Below are 18903 nucleotides of genomic sequence, written 5' to 3'. Positions count from 1 at the left end.
CATTTCTATATAATCAACGGTGAAGGTGCCCGTCTCTCCATATCCCCTATCAGTGACCACGTTTCTTTAACCGTCGTCTCTTTGACGTCTATCTATACTTTACAAAGAGATAAGTGATACAAGGTGAGTGTCGATCGTTTGACGTAGTCCAAGGATTGAAACTAATAGTATAATTTTTGGTGAGTTCAAATTTTGATGCTGCGAATAGATGAAAATTTTTATAATTGTTGGTGACAACAGAATCGCTACATATACGTACGTATACGTATGCATCCAATTAAGGTAAAGTATACTTTCTCCTCTATCACAGCATCGAAAATCGAACTAATAATAAACGAGATTTAATATTTTTAGTTTCAAACTTTTAATCACGATTAAAAATCAAGGCGCCCATGCGTTATCTTTTTTTCCATAAAATCTGAGAAATTGAAGTCTTATTTGTTTTATACACTCGATAGTCATATAGTAGAACATTTTCTTATGATATTTAAATATTACATATTATTAAAAGATATTTAAATACGACAAAAACAATATAAAATTAATATTCCAACATAATTTACAGATTACATTATAATTATTACATTATAAATAACGTTAATTAAATTTGTTTTCATTAATTTGCAACAATTAATGCAAGAATAATATAGAGTGAAAATTGAAAGACGTCGGTTTTAAAAGAAATTACTATTTCTTTTAAATTTTATTTTGCTCCTAAATAATTCTAATTTGGCTAATTGATGATATATTGATAATATACTTTTCGATGTTGTTTTCCAACGTTTGTCGAAGAAATTTCTAATCGAAATGTGAACGCGATTTGATGGATCACGTAACATACGGTTAATATCGGCATTCGTGCATAAAAAAATCCGTCCTGCGACTTCATTAGACGAGACACTCCCTAAGAGAAACTTCTGCCTGATGGAAAGGAACTGTTTGTATCGGCAGAATGAGTCTCATTTGCGTATCTGTACATGTCAACATTATTACGTAGAAAACTCTCACCGACCGGTCGTAATAAGTCAATGAAATTTCTATATCTGAATATCTCTAAATCGATATTTAAATAATCTATGTAATTATTTTATATACGCTTGCCTGAAAATTTATAAGCATTCTGCGTTGTCTAGAATACATATTTGGTACCGATTCATTATTATACGATTTATTATCATTTTTCTTCTGCTTCTAATTTTTACATTGTAAAGAGGAAGTATTTGGCAGTCAAAAAAAAAGCACTTTGTTAATTATATATTATATAATTATATTATAATTATATTTTATATATTATTTTTAATATATTTTAAATATATGCATTATTCAAAGTCAAACAATATTTTTTTAATTTTCATATTTGCAAAAATTACAAAAATTATTGCAAATCAAGAAATTACCTGATCATCCAATATGCCATTAGATATTATTAACACTAATATTTATTTAATATTTTGTCATCTAGATGATGTTGGTGCCGCTGGCTGTGGTGCTTCTCGCGGCGTTTGTCAACGCCGAGCCGGCTATCAATGAATCGGGACCACGCAATAACCGACCTGGAAGATTCTTATCTCTTCCGATACCGCAAAAATGTGCAAATCGTAAGTACCTTCTGAAATACATGCAAACACTAATCATATAATGGCTTGTACGGATAATGATAATGCACTACAAAAAAATTAATAATTACTGGAAATTGAAAAATTAAAAATTATTATTCATAAACGTACAAATTTCTCACAATGTCATTCAGTCTTAATATTCTACACTGAAATCTAGAAAATCATTTATTCGTTGCATAAGTTAAAACGAAAAGATTAAATCAATATTTGCCTACAAAATAATTTTATTATGTTTATATAATTTTATTATGATTTTATTTATGATTCTCACTCTCGTGTAATATAGTAACAATTTATTATATTTACACAAAAAATCTCTAAGAGAGATTATTTTTTATATCTGAGTAATTAATGAAGTTACAGAAATTGTTTGGATTTTTAATTAGAATTTAATAATTCATCGCGTTATTTCGCGTAATCATTCAGCGGTATTTTACAATAATCTTAACATCATAATTGTTGCAAACACAGACTATTAAACTATTTACTTGCGCGTGTAAATGCTATCGATCGATGAATTCTCATCTACGAGACGACCCGAATCTATTTCGATTAGATCACCAGCGAGTAAACTGTTCGTAAAAAAAAAAATGCGAAATGCAGCGGCACGGACTTTCATCGTCATTCTCTCTGAAAAGAGGCGATCGTGCGTCTCGGCACGGTATTGCCGTGCCATCTCAAAGGAATCGAGGTTACAATGCTGATACACGCTAAGAAGCTTTCCCCCTATCCCTCGCATAATTTCACGAGGTGCGAATATTTTTAAAAGCAGACGAGCCTTTCTCAACTCTTGTGCAAGCACGCGCCCGTATTCACTTTTAATCGCCATGGGTACCAGTTTTTGCATCCACTTGTTATTGCCAACGGATTCAACCGATATCATTGCGTGGCGAACTTTCTTGTCGATTCTTTATCTTGTCTGATACACACTTTCTCGGCGCCACTCAATCAAGAAGTCTGTCGCGCCTCAGCGACGATATTAAACGCTTATTACTAAAGTGGAGTAAATTCGATTTCGAAAATTGCATTAAAATAGATACTTTATTATTTTATAGATAGAAGATATTTGTATTCATATTTTGGAAAATATAAAAGAATACACACTCTTATATATAAAGAGAAAAATAATCAAATAATGTATAAAATAATTAAATAAGATTAATAACAATTGTACTTTTTTGCAAAGAACTAGTGTGTCACTATAGCTGCTGCAATGCAATAAATTTCTACTGCATTTCTGCAGTAAAATTATTTTGAAAATCATCTTTTTGCTTTCTACTTGTTTAAGTGGCTATCTTCTTAGATTGTCATGATATTCTGATTTGCGGTCAACATTCATGAAATAATCACTTGTAAAATGCAATATTAATGTTAAGTATCACTGGATTAGCTTTATTTTCAATCAAACAATGATCTAATAATTTTTGCAAAGAATGTCTTAACATTGTTGTAGCGCGGCAAATTAATTCAGTAAGATCTTCATTGAATTAATCTAACAACATCATAGCAAGGACATTAATTCAAATTATTCAAATGGTAATATTGCGACATATTTTGCGAGTTATTAATTAATATTGTGTCATCATTTATAATTATTAATTTTTAGTTCATCAAAATACATTATCGATTTCAAAGAAGATTAATAATAATTTTAGTTTAATTATCATTTAATAATATTGACTATAAATATAGATAAAAAAAACACACGCAAATTATTGCACTGACGATTTGATTAACTCTGATCAGCAAATTATTTTCTTTTTCTATATATCATAATGCAGAGAAAGTTTACTTTGTATAGAGACAGCGTTAAATGTTAGAGCAAGTGCATTTTAATGGTAGAGACAAACATTTGCATGGCGATGTGTTAAAAGACTTCTTATAAGAAAATAAAACCGCGCAAAAATATAGAGCAACACATTCGCGAATCAAAGTGCAATGGAGAGACAGAGGGTGAGAAATACGGGATTTCCAAATGGTCGCATTTCCACGGTATTTAATAACGTAAGAGGCGCGAGTAGGTCGTGGGAGTGAATCGGCTTTGCCGCAATGGTGTAACGTAATGATGTTCGGATACGACCACAATCACCTAACAACCTAATGATTGCATGCTCGCTCTCCTGGAATGCCCGATCGCGCTGACAGGATAGCAGGATGAATCTTAGCGACCAAGTCAATAATGATCAGGTGTAGCGTGATTCCCTTGTGTTCGCGCCGAGAAAAAAAACTATGTAATAAGCGTATCAATGCAGACACGCACGCGTAAAAGAATGCAAGCAGAAAAACTGGCACGAATCTCAGTTACGTGTAGTGAAAAAATGTAAAACGCTTAACCATATAATTATGCTACATATACACAATTTGTAAAGACATTTCTAAAGAGTCTCTGACTGAAGAGAATAAAATCTAAAATGTCACATTGCGTTAAAATAATTACGCAAAGTTACAAATATTTTATTATTATAATTATAATTATATAATTTTATTATTATTTGTCATTACATATGACTTACGTCATTGTCCTGTCATATAGATCATATATCCAGTCAGATATCAGTCTAAATCTTGGTGTGTCAGGACTTCTAAATCTCTTCGTCGAATCAAGATGAAAGATTGTAACGGAACATTGTGTGTGTTTAATTTTTGTAAAACTTACGGGAATTATCGCGAAGCCGTTAATAATACAATGGAATACGTAATGTGTGTGCATATCTTATACTTGAGGCGAGCGATAATGACACGCTTGTTGAGTAACATGTGAACAAGTATTGGCCTATGGATATTATATAATACCCATCGGCCTATTAAACCGTTGTCCGACGGTGCTATTACGGTGAAGATACGCGATTAAATGTCCGCATGCTTTACCATATTACTCTCGCGTGCATATTGTAATTACACACGAAGATACGGTAATCGATTTTCGAATTTTCCTGTCGAGTTCAATGCAAAATAAAAATCTTATATCAAGTCATTGATACATAGGCTGTGCTATTATTATAAATGCACAACGAAACGCAAAGATTAAATTATATTAAATCTTTTAGAAAAACTAGCAACGATCTTAGATCAATGATAACAACCAATATGCTTATGTAATATCTTTCTTATTTTATACGCTAACTATAGCTCTCGGAACATTAATATGTAATTAAGATATAATGATAGATGATTAATTAAATATACGCACTTTGTGTATACTTTGCTCAAGACGCTACTGTTTGTTTTATAGCAACGATTTTAAGAGATCTCACGATCGATCGCGACAGAGCGCGATAAGAACGTCCGACATAATTTCGCAAACTCGTAGCAAAAAAAAAATTTAAAATAGACAATCGTGTATAAGTTTAATCGACGTATTATACCGCTGTTAATCACAATTACGCAACGCGGCTGTCGCCGAATAAAAGACCGTCGCTAACAAATCGCCATTAAATCGCCTTATGACAGTGTGGCTGACCGATCAGCTGTTGCAATCTTACTCGGCGTGAGGTTGACTGACTGACAACTCTTCTACAGAAGGCCGGCGCTACATCGCCACGAAAATGTCAGGAACTGCTTGCGAAATTAAACAATGGCGCTCTTCGGAGATTATCCCCTCGGCGCGAGGCCGCTTAACAAGCAGTCCACACGATTCATCTGCAAAAATGTATTTTCATAATGTCATATGAAAATACTCGCGGACATATGTATTATGCCTATGTTAAAAAATATTTTTAAAATATTTTTTTATGTTTCTTAAGCACTCGCAATTTTTTCGCGAGAAGGAATTTTTGTAGAGAATTTTAAAAAGCAATTTTGTTTTCGACGTTGTGTACATACTTTTGAACAAATGTAACGATTTATATAAATATATTGTATAAATTTTTTAAGCCACAATTCGATAAAAAATCGAAAAATTACTAACAAAAAAAGCAAATGTAAATTGATATCATTTGTTGATTTTAATTTTGAGATATTTTAAAATATTATAAATCATATTCGTCATTAAATTAAATTTGAATAAGGTACAGTTTTTGAAATGCAAAAGAGAGATTTATACATCATTTATACATCAAAATAAAGTCTAATCATTAAAAGACAATCATCAGGACAATTTTTTTGTAAAAATCAAACATTTACCTGATAAGACGGATATTTGGTCGCCTTCAAAAACTAAGAAGGAAAAAGTATGAGGAAAATCCGTTATCTCCATACAAGACGAGTTCTACCAGTTCTACACATTGACCCGAAGAGAAAAAGTTTCACCTTCGCCTGGCAGCTCGTGCGGAGAGCCACGAGAATTTCCTTTTCCTTTGCCTCCGCGCTCGAATGTTGTTTATTCACGACTTACCGTCGACCCACTGATCCCGTTCGGGAACGAGAAATTGATTCGCGACGAATTCACTCGTGGAATGCACTCAATTTTGGAACAATTCTATTAACGTGATTAAATTGATGAATAGTTTAACTAATTGTTTGTTTTTAATTTATTTTTTGCTATATTACACACATACATAATATGATCAATATGATAGGCAATGTAGTTAATAATTACGATTAATGCTAATCGATATTGATTGAATCAACAATAAGACGACATAAAATGTGGATGCAAGAATATTTTTATTTAATCATAGATTTTTTTAATTTTACTATTAATTTAATAACATAGATAAATAAATTATAATTATAATTTATAATTATAATTTATTTAATAAAATTAATTATAATTTATATTATCAAAATTGAAATATTATAATAAAAAATATAATAATTTGATTTCCTTCGAAGATACCGCTTTCAAATATTTATCTCACTTTTCATTGCATTTCACTAAAGATGACGCATTATTTCTGAGAACATACAAATCTCGCGATTCGAATTTCACACACAGAACAACGTACAGATACGATTGACATCCGCTTGCGTGACAATTAGTAGAGATAAGTTGCGATTGCATGAGTATTACAAAAGAATCTTACTCATTAATGTACGCGCTCGTTATATCACTAATTAAATGACGCGCTCGTCTGAAGCTTCTCCATTGAAAAATAGCATCAGTTAGACGCCAATATTTTCCTTTGAGTAGTTGATTTGTCCCTCAAGATTAGTTCCACAATAATGACACCGGAAGTGAATCGTGCTGTCGAAACACATCGATGCGCACAGTCGCATCACTAACGAAATCCACTTTCTCTTTGTCTCAAGATAAAGTTTGTATCAAAGAAAAAAAAAATATTACGCATTTGTAGAAAATAGTTCTTTGCCATTAAAATTCTGATTATAATTTTAACAACAAAACTCTTTTAAAAATAAATTATAATATTTGTTTTTCGATAATCTATTATCAAATTTATAAATATATAATGTTCGACTATCTCATTATTTTAATCACATTATGCGGTACGATTCTCAGTGAACAACAGCTCGTACGATTGAAGCGATTATCGTCGCAAGTTCCTTGACACAAACGCGTGAGACGCGCGAAGGGAATAAATGTTTAATGAACGATGATATAACGACCATAAATTGCGATTATCCGACAGGAGGTAAACTTTTTTTTTTTTTTTGTTCGATGCACGCGGATGCATCTCCGTCAATGCGTGCGAGCGTGAAAATAAATCCGCATATAATGACGATATAATCACGAACGGAATCATTCTGTGTACCGTTATTTCAATAACACATGTATAATGTTGTTTGCATTCGCACAATACGCAGCACGTAACAATTGTGCGAATCTTAATCTATAATTTCTATAATTGTATGCAAAAAAAATTTATTGCAAAGTATTTTTTTACATTAGATATGTCTACATTCTAATCACTTTAATAGATTAATATTATTTTATTTGCATTTTTTTTATTCAGTTTTCTTTTCTGAAACTATTTCTTTTTTTTTTTTGTAAATATCTATACGAATTTTATTTTTCTTCTTTTCTCATTATTTTTTTATTCAGCAGAATATTTATGTCGCTTTCTAGCGCATTGATCTGTATTTTATCACATTGATGACAATGGACAGCTATGCAATCAGACAATACGACGCATCGTTATATATCATAAGTTTCAATATCAATTATCGATCTAGGCGAGAATAGCCATGCGATGACAGCTGTAATGCCACTGTATAATGTTTTACAATATGTATATGCAGATTTCCGTTCGATGCAATCACGATATCAATTTCATGTAACTACGGTTAACTCATCTCTACATTTAACATACTACATGACTCTATTAAAATCACTTTAAATGATCGATGAAAGCGTAAATTACTTTCTAAGTACGACGGCTGTGAGCAACAGTGATAAACTTAATTATACGCCGTGTGTTTTTTTTTCGTGTTATTAATAAATATATTACTTCGATATCGAACATTATTCCTCTGCAAGAGTTTTTACAATCAAACCATTAATCAACAACATGGCTTCTTGTTATATTTAACGGCTATTTAGCGCCTTAAAAAATACATTCTATTTCCATTGTAAGATATGTTTAAATATGAATGACTATTGACGTCGAATAATATTGATGACGAATAATAATTTTTTTAAGAAAATTGACAAAAAAGTTAGACAAACTTAGACGATTCGCGAATATTGTTAGTTTATATGCCTTTAATATTTAAATTCAGAGATGTGACTATTAAATCTTTATGCAATATTCATACATACATAAATTGAACAGAGAATGTAAGAGAATTAATAATCAGAGCGCGTATATTACGAAACGCATTCAAGTAGTAGATACGAAACGCTAGAGGCAGCAGAACGCGTAATACAACCGGGATATAATTCTTTATTTTCTATTATAAGATCTTCGTTAAATTTATACTGACAACGGGAATCACGACTTTGTCCTATGTCGTAAACTCTGACAGACAGTCGTTCTTCTTCCTCGACAAGCGCAACACAATCACATATTGCCTTTCTACGGCGTAGTCTCAAATTAAGCACGAGCCTCGAATTAACCAAGCAGATGGATGGTTGACGCGAAGAAATCTTGTTGGAAGATATTTGAATTAAAATTCATACTGCTGCTTTTTTGGCAAAACATATTTTCTTTATCTAAATCCTTTCTCCATTTATTATTTTGTCAAAAACTATAATGATAAGTAATTCAAGGTGTGATTGATAATAAAAATAAATATTGACCGCAAAAGATTGTTTCAAGCATTTCTATGGAGAACTGAGCACAGTTCATGCACATATAAAATTATTTTTCGTGATGTACCAAACGAGACAAGCAGACTCATGTCTCTTTTTTTTTGCTGAGTTATTATTCGCCTACAGATTAACCGAGGCTATGGACCGTGGCTACGCGGAGACGATCATTTGTTAAATTACAACATTATAAGAAATGTATAAAGAATAGCGGCCGTTTGTAAAATTGCCATTGACATTTTCGACCTTTGACATTAGCGTGTTTAATCCTTGACGAATACTAGGCAAAATCATCAAATCGAGTGAAAACGTACGTGAGCAAGGAAGTGTAAGCAGTAAAACATAAAGGGCGTAGATGCCCGGAGATCAACTTGATCATTTCTTGTTTTATTCAAATTTGATGGCTATTTCTTACGTCATGTACGTAAATCGTTACGCAATAAATTTTTTTAATCAACATAATACCATTGCCAACAAGTTGCTAAAAATATTGCGCAAATCTGTTATTTTAATTAATATTAATTACATACTTAGCATAAGTATCTTCATCGATTCTTCGAATTTTATAAAAGGAAATATCATATTATAATGTATATCCTTGTAGTGTATCGAAATATTTTCCAAACATCGAATTACGTAATAAGATCGATTTATCTGTTTTCGCATAAATAGCTAACTCAATACTCTTTATATCATTCTATAATATTCGTTAAAAATATTCCGACAAACATATCAGCAGAATTCCAGATTCGTTTTTACTAGAATAAGTTTTTCCATAATGCAAGCAGTAGATTGAAACAGTCTCTCCAAATTTTGGAAAACTCTAAATCTCTGCCATTTTTAAGATGTGTTTTTATGTAAAATAAAATAACATTTTACTTTTAGAAATTATATTTGAAGAGGCGTACAAAATATGTTTCTAACACATTTAAAACTATATAAAACCACGCGATGTAGGTGCAATAATAGCAGTGAAATGTGGGTTACGAATGTCACGACGAACATAGAAACAACTCGGCAAGTTGACGACTTGAGGGAAGATTGAGAAAAAGAAAACGAAAGAGATGAGAAAAAATCATGGTAAAAAGATCGCGCACGCGGCGGAATATAAAATGTCGTTATGTCATAGCAAGAAAGCGAAAGAGATAGAAAGATAGAATAAAAAAATATGTACATACACACATATCTTATAAAATGCGAAAATGTGCAAGTATACGTTTCGTAATGCGCCGTTAGGCGCTCATGATGAGACACACGATGTAAATCGTGGATGGAAAGAGACATACCTGTATAAATACCGAGAAAAAGCATAAGAGATCGTTGACATTTAAAGCAAACGATAATGACGCACCGCCACCGTATTGCCGCTGATTACAGCTTCTCTATTCGTAAATTACAGCCATATAGCGTGTTTCAGCTTTAACGATTTTGATCAAGATGGCATATATGTCCGATAATGTTTGATAAAATATTATTTAAGTACGACATAGTGCGTTGATAATTGACAAAAAATTAACTTTTTTAAGCGAATGAAAATGACTTCTTGCGGCTATAACTCCACCGCTCTTCCAAGTAGAAACAGCCAGCTTTAGCCAGACACGTTTTTATTTGTGAGAAGCATAGATTTACAGATTACTTCATCGCACAACAGCGGTTTGACCCCTGAACTATTAACCACAGGTCGCGAATCGAATATCTGCTAATAGAAAAGAAATACGTGATTGCGATGCTTGATATAATCGACGATTTACTATTCTTTCTGCAAACTCATAGGTAACATCTCTGTCAATAATGCGATAATAATAATAATAAAAAAGTTAATATCTTTCACATTTATAGACACGGTGCAATGTACATAAAAAAAAAGTAACTAAAGTGCTACTTTAGTTTTCTTTTTTGTCAAAAAGAGTAACGTATTTTCGAAATATTTTTTCTCTCAGAATAATACTAGAATAATTTTAAAATGCTTTTCAGGGCCGAAGCAGTTCAATTTCCGGGGGCACAATTATTTCTACAGTGGACATGTGCCAGCCCATGCTAATCAAAGAGGAGACTGGTTAGACGGTAGGAACATTTGCAGGGAATATTGTATGGACCTTGTCTCGATAGAAACCCAAGAAGAGAACAATATGATCTTCAAACTTATACAACAGAGTAAGTAACTTTATTATGCTCCAACTCTTTGATGAGATGTGCCGATGCATACGCGTCATTCTACTTACTTGTTAACAGAATCATTCTCGTTGTTCCAATTGTAAAATCAATGCGAAGAAGATACTTCGTTTTTGTTCCCATTATGAATAAAGAAGAAGACGCACGCGATGACTGTTGCAAATTTATTTGAGAATCGAAAATTGTAAGAAGGCAAATAGATTTATTTTTGTGACACAATGCCCTTTTATACATTTGCAATAGAAAGTTTCCAGACGTATATAGTCGTAACGACGTTGACGGTAGCAGGTTGTAGATATCGACACCGGCGGTTTACCGCGGCAACTTTCATCCAGAGATAATCATTCGGCAATATTTCGAAATGAGCGGACCGACGTGAAGCATCACTTCGTTGTGGATTCGAATGATTAACGACGATGCGCTTCCCGCAAAATATCTTTCTCCTCCCTTATCTTCTCTCTCTTCCTTACGACCTTTCGGCTGCAGTGCGATGCGCTTAAGCGCACTCAAGGAATAAAACTGCAATTAACCGAAGGGTCTAGAATTTACCTAACTTTACTCGCCTCTATTAATATGTTGTTTCCTTCTTGTTTTTTCTTTTAATATTAGAAAAGATCGTAAGCTTGAATGGTAATGTAAAGTATGATAAACAGTTGCCAATATATCGTGTTGATTAAAATATTTCCATTTTTGTTATAAAAATGAAAATTTATGAAAATTTAATTAAGAAAATAATTTCAATGTTTACAAACATTTTAATCCGCTATTTTTAATTTCACATTTAAAATCGGGATATTTCGAATGGATTAATTACGATAAAAAAAAAAATAAAATTACATCGTTAATTATAACTACACGGAAATTGATTAATCAATAATAAATTAATATAAATTATGGGAACATATCTATTGGATTAAGCAGCCGCTTTAATCATAATTATCATACAATCGCGCGATGATACTCGCTCGTCATGAGCGATATTCATCATGATGGAGGCGAGTCGATGAATATAATACGACAGTTTTCAAGGTAATGCGGGGTCTTGAAGTGGGTTGAGGCTAGAGAGTCTCATTTTATATAACAGAATTGAGCGGTGCATGAATCCTTTTGTAGTCCGGCGAAAGTAAGATGCCACTGACAATGAGTTGATTTCGCTCAAGAACCTGCCACAAGACCCGCCTTCTGAATCAATGAGATGTTGTTTTAAAAGTCTTTTATATCGGTAGTCATTATCTGTGCAATGAATTAAACTCTAGGATAATTTCAATATAAAATCACCGTGCGTTCACTCAATCAGAATTTGCAATAAGTCAACGTCTCTGGTAGTGCTAAAAATACTTCTCTCCTCTCTCGGAGTAAAATATTGATCAGTCATCACTCTTACTTATCTTAAAAGAAAATAATACAAGAATATATTGAAATTTTAATTTTAGAGTTAATAACAATATAGCCATATTTAATCATTGTTAAATTTAAGAAATATAATTTCTTAAATTTAATAATGATTGCTCAATATCATTGAAAATTAATTTTGCCTATGCAATTTTTCTCTGCCTATGCAATAATCTTCTAAAAAAATATAGAAATTTTATTTTAATGGCTATTAGATTAAATCGGAAGAAGTATCAGTTCTTTTCCAATTCTCTATACATATAAAATCTATTTTTTTTTAGACGATGTTCCATACATCTGGACATCCGGACGTCTTTGTGATTTTAAGGGTTGTGAGAACCGTCGTGATCTCGAGCCCAAGTCCTTGTACGGCTGGTTCTGGTCGGCAAATCGCGAGAAAATGGCACCCACCAACCAGACACCGGCAGGCTGGTCTTTCAACCCGTGGTCGCAGACCGGCCACAAGAAGGTCAGGCAGCCGGACAATGCCGAATACGACATCAACGGTACCACCGAGTCTTGCATGGCCGTTCTGAACAACGTGTACAATGACGGCATCGCCTGGCACGACGTCGCGTGTTACCACGAGAAGCCGTTCGTCTGCGAGGACTCCGAGGAGCTTCTCAACTACGTGGCCAGCACCAACCGCGGCATCCGCCTCTAAAGCAATCGCGGTCAGCCTGACACCTACGTGGTGATCATGATCGTCCATCAGCGTCACGTACTCACTCTCCTTTCTGTACTTCCCGTAGCAAGGAGGGAGCGACGAGACACGTGCCGAATAAGGACACGAAATTTTTACGTGGCGTGGGTCTTGGTTTTTGAATGATCACAGAGAATCCTTTACAAACAAGATTTGTATGATCCCTTCGTAATTATATAATGGATTATAATTTATATAATACGCGAATTCTAAATAATTTTTATATAATTATATATTTTACATTATAGAAAGATATATTTTGTATAATTTTTATAATATTTTTATATATTCCATTGACGAGTATTATTCAATTCATCGAGCTTGTGTTAGACTTGTAATTTTGTAGTTTATTCTCTCTTCTGAATTTATATATTTTTTTAATAATTTCTTGCTGTCAATATTTTGTGCAAATTTTTATGATTATGTCAACTTGTTGTATCTTTACTCTTTTCTTTCTGCACAAAATAACTTTTTCTCACAACAAGTAATTTCTGAATGATATGCTCATTGGAAAATTTTATAAATTTGTGAAATATAATATTATAAATGCAATCTCGATATCATGCACTTACATGAGGAATCAAAAAGCTTAATTTATATCTGATTCTAATAATCAAAATAAATGTAGAATTTTGGACACGCAATATAAAAAGCCTATCGATCAAAGAACCGAAAGAGTATACTCTTCTATTAATATATAAATGCATTATGCGAATAATTTACATCAAGTTTTTATTGTATCTATACTATTATTTGGTGTTATAATATTAGTGCAAAATGTATTACATTTTATAAAATTAAATTTATCTGTGGCACAATTGTATTATACACAAAAGTTTAATATAAAAATAAGATTTTAAATTATTTATATCAATCAGGTAATAACGTGTCTCGTCGCTGCGCATTTCCTGCGGTCATAGTATCGAAAAAACTCAGCAATAATTTTGTACTTTGTTTGATTTGATTACATTGATTGATTTAATTCTTTGTAATCAACAGTATCCGCTGAAGAGAGTAATTAATTGTGTACATGTATTTATTGATTAGATATTTGGCTGACAATCTCTGTACGTTTATGAAATAAATTTAATCTTATGTAATTTATGTATTTATGTATTCTATGTTTTATATATCTTTCTATGTTCAATATATTTGTATATTCCCAAAAATGTATTCCATATATTTTAAAATAACCAGCTTTTTGAAAAGCTCTACTTTTTGATAGCCAAAAAAAAAACCATCTTTTTATATACTTGAAACTGATTATGTTAAAACCCAATGGAACTATAATCATTTTGATCTCATTTAAAAGATAATTTAATTTTCTACACATTTTGTTTCGGTATTTCCTGTTATACATATAAAACGCATACTTGTTATATAAAACGCATTATGTATAATTTAATATACCGCTAGTACATACGTCATAATACGCAAAATATTTTTGGTTGTGAATTGTCAATAATATGATATTTGGTCAAGGCGATGTAAACATTGGCGCGCTATTGTCAACGTATTACTTATGGCTTATAATTCGTACGGCGACACTTGAACAGTAATACAGTATCTTAAGACGCTCCGTCAAATTCTTTTTCTAAACGCGATCACGACAAAAATCGGGAAATAATTCGATACAATTAATAATTAATTCTCTCTCTCTCTCTCTCTCTCTCTCTCTCTCTCTCTCTCTCTCTCTGTCTCCTTTGCCCTGCCCCCTCTTTCTTTCCTCCTTTGTCTTTTTCTCTCTAAATAACAATTATATTTTGTCCGATGCTTTATCGTTCGACTTTTCGATGGTTTAAACATGATTCAAATTGAAAATGTGCAATAAAATGATCGAAACGCAGATCCGAATGATTAACGATAAGTTCCGTGATATATTAATCGTTAATTTAATAATTTATTTATAATTTAAAATTTCTAATCAACAGTCATGGTGCATAAATATGTAGATGTGCGAGTACATTTCAAATATTTTCAATTTTGTGTATGAAAATATGCAGGAGAAAAAGCATGGCCACATTGTACATGCATACATTATAGAGAGAAATTATAATATATATAGATTGTATATGCATAATTCAACTAATTAATATTTACATTTAATTAATATAGTATTTGAAATATTATATATACATATATATGTATAGTTATGTAACTAGGGAGTTATGTCGTGCGAAATTAGCCGCGGTCACGTGATTGAATCTCGAACCGAGTCATTATTTGGAGCCGTGCGTCGCCGGTGTGCAGTCGAATCGCGATCGCTCCGTCTTTTCGCGCCTTTTTAATCCGTCCCGGACGACTTTCGTATCCGGCCGAACGTCGAGGATGTCGACTGGCAGACAGGTAATTATCTCAGCATTAATCGACTTGTACGATCTCGCGATTAACCGCAATTAACCGCGTATCTCGGTATGCGTGATCGATGCGTTCCACGCTCCGTCGAAGCAACGGTTTCTAATATACAGATATTAGATATTAAATATTTCGCGATGCACGTCAGTCCGATAAGCCGTTCAGCATTCGGATTATCGAGAAACATTGAAAAGTATCGAAGAGCATCGAGAGATTTCGTTGCCGCGGATTTCATTGATATAAGCGATCGCGCTTGTCTATGATATTTGCGCGCCAAATATCGGCGCGCTCACGCGTCCGCCATGATGGCGCGTCATTTTTACGCAGTGTCGCGCGCGATAAATGTCGGGAATGCCAAGTTTATCTACGTCGATAATAATAATTAAATAATTTAAATTAGCGATTGGTATTATCTATTGATCGATATATTGATCGCATCGAATTATGTTAGGACGCGCATCGTATTATTTCCCGCGTTTTATTATCGTGTGTGAATCGTCGGTGCGTGTCGTCGATATATCGAGGAACATCGAGAATCATTGAGGAACATCGTAGAAGCGAATTAATTAGAAGAGATTATCATTTAATGATAATCTGTTCATTTAAAATATATTTGACTGTAAATGATTATTTAATTATTTCAATCTTTTTATGAATATTTTTGTCCAAATTAGCCGAATCATCGTCGCTCTTTGACACGAGGCAGTCGTCACGCTCTAGGGACAATACCACTCAGTTAGGACTTTGTACATGGGGTCAGCCGATAAAAGAAATCTTCAGGTAAGAAACATTCTGAGATCGTCCGGCAGTCCCTTGAAAAATGTTTTTTTTAAAGCGAGAACGGGTCAGACGAATAAATATTAGATTCTGCGAAAGAAACGTTCTTAGATTGATAGCAAGTGTTAAAAAAAAATTTGTATTTTCGTATACGTGTAATATCTTCAAATCTTATTTGTATCGACTTTAAGCGACAAAAAGAAATAAAATTAACATCTTTAAGAGATAACATACTTGTGTAAAAAATATATTACTAAAAATTATGAAACGCGTTTGACATTTCAGAATAGTTATTTAATAAGAAATGCTTTTTTTAAATAATTTTTGTTCCATTCTAAGTATTTATTCGTAAAGTTGCTATGAAAAAAAAAAAAATTATAAAATATTTTTAACAAAAATAAAATTAACTTTTAGATAAAAAAATCTGAATAGATTATAAATGTACTTTTTTTTGGCGCGTTAATAGTTTAATCAAGTTATGGTAGAACTGCGAAACTCGGCGAAACTAATCAGAATTTTCTAATTCGCGCAGTTCTCTTATAGGAAAGGAACTCAGTTGGTAACGCAATGTTCCATTCATGCATTACGTGATATAATTATTAATTTAATATAATTAATCTATAATTTAAAATTCCTGTGTAATTTAATATAATTCCGTATGTATATATGTACGTCACAGTATGGAAAATATTTCGGCGACGAATTAACAACATGATGTTCGGCCTGCGCAACGTAAACATTTGCTATTGTTTATGTATCACGGCTTTGTTATCATTCATACAGCGACACTTGAATATAATTGTAGTGGGGTGAGACGCTCGAATTCCTTTCCTACGTGTTATCATTCGTACGACAACACTCAAACAGTAAAGTAGCAGTGCGAGACGCTCCGTTAAATTCATATCCTAAACGCGATCGCGACAAGTATCGACTTAATTTGATAAGATTAATAATTAGTTATCTTTTGCCTATCTTAAATAACAATTATAATTTAATATTATAACTAAACATAATTATATTGCGGTAAATCTTTTAGTGCCTTTTTCGAGTGATGTATATACACATTTAATTAAGATCGGAATCAATATTATTTTACTTTAATATAAATTATTGTTTTGTTGCGATCCTTATAAGCAATAATTATTTCTTAAAAAATATTTAAATTTAAATATATTTTGTCCAATGCTTTATTCTTCGACAGCATGATTCGGATTAAAATTATCGCGCAATTAAACAATCAAATCGTAAAATTGAGTTATTAACGAAAGGCTTCGTAATACAACAATCGTTCAATTAATATATAATCAATTTTAAATATATTTTATACTTTAATACTCCGCGTATACATACATATAATATGACAGTACGTAAAATATTTCGGCAACAATTTTTCAATAACATAACATAGTATATGGCGTAAACGTTAGCGCGCAATTGTTAACGTGTTATAGCTGACAACTTTATTATTCTCACGGCAATACTCGAACAGTAAGAAAGTAAAACGCGATACAATCCATCAAATTTCTCTACTCAACGCGATGGCGACAAGTATCGGGAAATAATTTGATATCATAAATAATTAATTATCTTTCACACTTTAAATTTTGAATAATACGTAATTATATCATAATGGATAAATTCCGAAGCGCGTATTTTGCGTGACGTTTTAATCAAGAACCGAAATGATTAGAATCAAAATTATAAATTATTGTTTTATCGCGATCTTTCTCTCTTTATAAACAATAATTATTTCTTTAAAAATACTTGATTTTTAATTATATTTCCTATTTTATTATTCGATTTTTGATAATTTAAATATGATTCGGCTTGAGAACGCGTAACAAAATAGTCAAATCGCAAGTTCGAATAATGATTAATATAATAATAAGCACCATGATGTATTAATCGTTTATTAAATAATCTATAATTTAAAATACTCGTATTATTTAATATTCGACACCGTATATACGTCATAGCACGCAACATATTTTCGGCCGCGAAAACAATAACATTGTATTCGGCCTTGGCGATGTAAACATTAGCGCGCTATTGTAACGTCTTATAGCTACGACTTATAGCCTTGTTAGTCATACAACAACGCTCGAGCAAAGTAGTATTCGCAGTACGATACACGTGTGAAACGGGATTCGATCGTGACGAAGTTTGAAAGTGCGGGAGTGTCGTTCAAAGTATCGCGCGTACAAGTGCGGAAGTATCTTTTAATAAAAGTGCGGGAGTGTCGTTTAAAGTATCGCGCGTATGAATCAACCTGAGAGGAGGAGGAGGCCTAGGAGCGGCATCCTGCACCGGCGGAGCAACCCAAGAGTGAGTATTATTATTTTTATATTAATTATTATAAATCCCGTACACGCATTAATTCGATTCGATCATTGTTTGAATAATTTAAACAAGAGAGACTCATACTATAAAAGTTTTTATTTAAAATAGTTTTCTTTTTTAGAATTTATAAAATTATTTCATATTTATATACCTTCTTATTATTATACGCATCGGATATAAAATTCGATGCGCATAATAATAATTTTTTGAAATATTAATAATTATTTTAAACGTTGCTATAATTTGGATTTTATATTTGTGTGTTGCAGACAACGTAGCCTCAAGACCAAATCTCCGCTGTTGCGCATCAGTGCCGGTGAGTGATAAATTTTATTTTATTTTGAGATGACGGATCCGTAGATATTGTAGATGCAAATGTAGATTGTAGATTGTAAATA

General features: G+C 32.3%; 1 protein-coding gene across 1 annotated transcript; it reads left to right on the top strand.

Moving 5' to 3' along the window:
- Window positions 1-37: 37 nt before the first annotated feature.
- On the top strand, window positions 38-14137 carry LOC126858606 (uncharacterized). The gene is made up of 4 exons (XM_050609083.1): window positions 38-123; window positions 1463-1598; window positions 10741-10920; window positions 12612-14137. The coding sequence occupies exons 2-4, from the start codon at window positions 1463-1465 to the stop codon at window positions 12992-12994; spliced, it is 699 nt and encodes a 232-aa protein (XP_050465040.1). The 5' UTR covers window positions 38-123; the 3' UTR covers window positions 12995-14137.
- Window positions 14138-18903: the final 4766 nt, after the last annotated feature.

This window comes from Cataglyphis hispanica, chromosome 26, assembly GCF_021464435.1.
Source record: "Cataglyphis hispanica isolate Lineage 1 chromosome 26, ULB_Chis1_1.0, whole genome shotgun sequence".
Classification (NCBI taxonomy): domain Eukaryota; kingdom Metazoa; phylum Arthropoda; class Insecta; order Hymenoptera; family Formicidae; genus Cataglyphis; species Cataglyphis hispanica.
Note: the sequence above shows the minus strand (reverse complement) of the source record. Positions and strands in the feature narration are given on the sequence as shown.